At 46.6% G+C, this 1808-nt stretch overlaps 1 protein-coding gene across 1 annotated transcript; it reads right to left on the reverse strand.

Annotated features, from left to right (window-relative positions):
• Positions 1-252: 252 nt before the first annotated feature.
• On the reverse strand, positions 253-909 carry LOC150059173 (PRAME family member 27-like). The gene has a single exon (XM_090338775.1). It carries the CDS (start codon positions 907-909, stop codon positions 253-255), a length of 657 nt encoding a protein of 218 aa, XP_090194901.1.
• Positions 910-1808: the final 899 nt, after the last annotated feature.

Here is a 1808-nt window from a genome sequence, read left to right on the forward strand (position 1 = left end):
CCACAGGTCAGATTCCTCGATCACACATAAAGTCAGAGACAAGATCTTCAAAGGCGCCAGGTTCCTGAGAATGATGGGAAGTTCTCCGTGGAAGAAGAAACAGTCATGCATATGAAGTTCCTGGAGATGCAGAAGTTGCCCCAGGTATTCCCCCAATTTGCAGGAATACCAGAAATTATTGGGGCTGGCAGTGGTTAAGTGAGCATATATGTTGGAAACGTGGATGCTGTGACGGTTCCTCAACTGGCCTAGTTAAGGAGCAAATGTTTTCAAGGCTTCTGGTTGGTAGAAGTGACTCACTACCAGTTCATGGATGGAGTCCAGCCTCACTATAAGCAAAGCCTTCTGGATTTCAGAGATGGAGTCCGACAGAATCTGAAGCTTCTTTGAGAAAAGCTGGATTAGTTCTTTCCTCTTGCTGACCCACTGGAGCAGGTAGGTTTGGAGATTGTCCTGGGGATCATCTTTGATGACCATGTTCATTATGATCGTCAAGCATTGTTCTTCAGACATCCCTGAGCAGTGACTCTTAGTCGGGCTGTCAGTCAGGATACCCTGATAAGAGAATCCAGCCATGGAGTGGCACCCCAGGGTCTCGATCTCTGAGTGCTCATTTAGAATATCAAGAACTTGTAGTTTACACGAATTGGGGCACTCCTTCTTGGCAAGTAGCAGATTGAGTCCATTCAGGATAACGAGGAAGGTTTCCAGATCTGGTGACTCTGCCAGGTTTCCCAGGTGGAGGCAGCGGAAGGGCCAAGCCTGCACCATAACCTCCAGTACCTCTTTGTGGCCTCCAGCATAGGCCTCCTGCAAGAGCAAAGGAAAGAGCCTCTTCGGTAGATCCTTCAGGGAAAAGATTGCCAGAGACTGGTTGCTCAGCAGACTCTGCATGGCCAGATGCTGCATCGAGGGTGTGGTCCTTTACTCATCTTGGAGAATCAAATGTGGTCCAGGTGTATCCCAACAGGGCCAGGCAGGCAGGATTGCAGGCTCCAGAAATCTGTTGTTATCCTCTGGAGTTTTGACATGTTTATAATCCCAACTCCACCCTTTCTTGTGAATATCTACCAATCAGAGGGCAGCTTAGGATCAGATTTGTAAGCCACACCTCCTATACCTTCAGGAGGTGTTACACTTGAAATTTATACAAACTTAGGGTTTAACCAAAAAGTGATAGGGTTAAAGGTGTGATTCATACAGCCAGCTTCTCTTAGAAATGTAAGACACAATGGACCAATCTTATCTCTTAATCCACCCAGACATTGCACAGTAGTTTCCCTTCCTTGAGCCAGCAAAGGACCCAAGAAGATCATCCGGGCCAAATTTAAAACATTCACAGGAAGCTGGGTGTGGCGGCTCACACCTGTAATCCTAGCTACTCAAGGCTGAGATTTGAGGATTGTGGTTCAAAGCCATCCTGGACACTAAAGTCTCAGTGAAATTCTTATTTCCAATTAACCACCAGAAAACCATAAGTGGCACTGTGGTTCAAGGGGTAGGGTGGTAGCCTTCAGCTGAAGAGCTCAGGGACAATGCCCAAGCCCAAGAATTGTGGAAATTTTGTGTCCAAATATCTTTCCATTATCTTTCTATTTTTCCTTCCCTCCCTCCCTCCCTCCCTCCTTCCCTCCCTTCCTAACACTTGATGCACAACACTACCTCTGACTTTTTCTGAGTTTATTGGAAATTGACACCGGCAGAGAAATGGCTTAAAAATTTTTTTTGTGGGTCATGTGGCTTGAACTCGACCTGGAGGCAGTCTCTGAGCTCTTCAACTCAAGGCTACCGAGAGAGACATTCTTTTA

The sequence above is a fragment of the Megascapheus bottae genome, chromosome 9 (genome assembly GCF_031878675.1).
Source record: "Megascapheus bottae isolate mThoBot1 chromosome 9, mThoBot2.hap1, whole genome shotgun sequence".
NCBI classification, from domain to species: domain Eukaryota; kingdom Metazoa; phylum Chordata; class Mammalia; order Rodentia; family Geomyidae; genus Megascapheus; species Megascapheus bottae.

What these genes read in the sequence shown, in the direction of transcription:
- LOC150059173 (XM_090338775.1), bottom strand. Translation starts at nt 909, where the DNA reads ATGCAGCATCTGGCCATGCAGAGTCTGCTGAGCAACCAGTCTCTGGCA.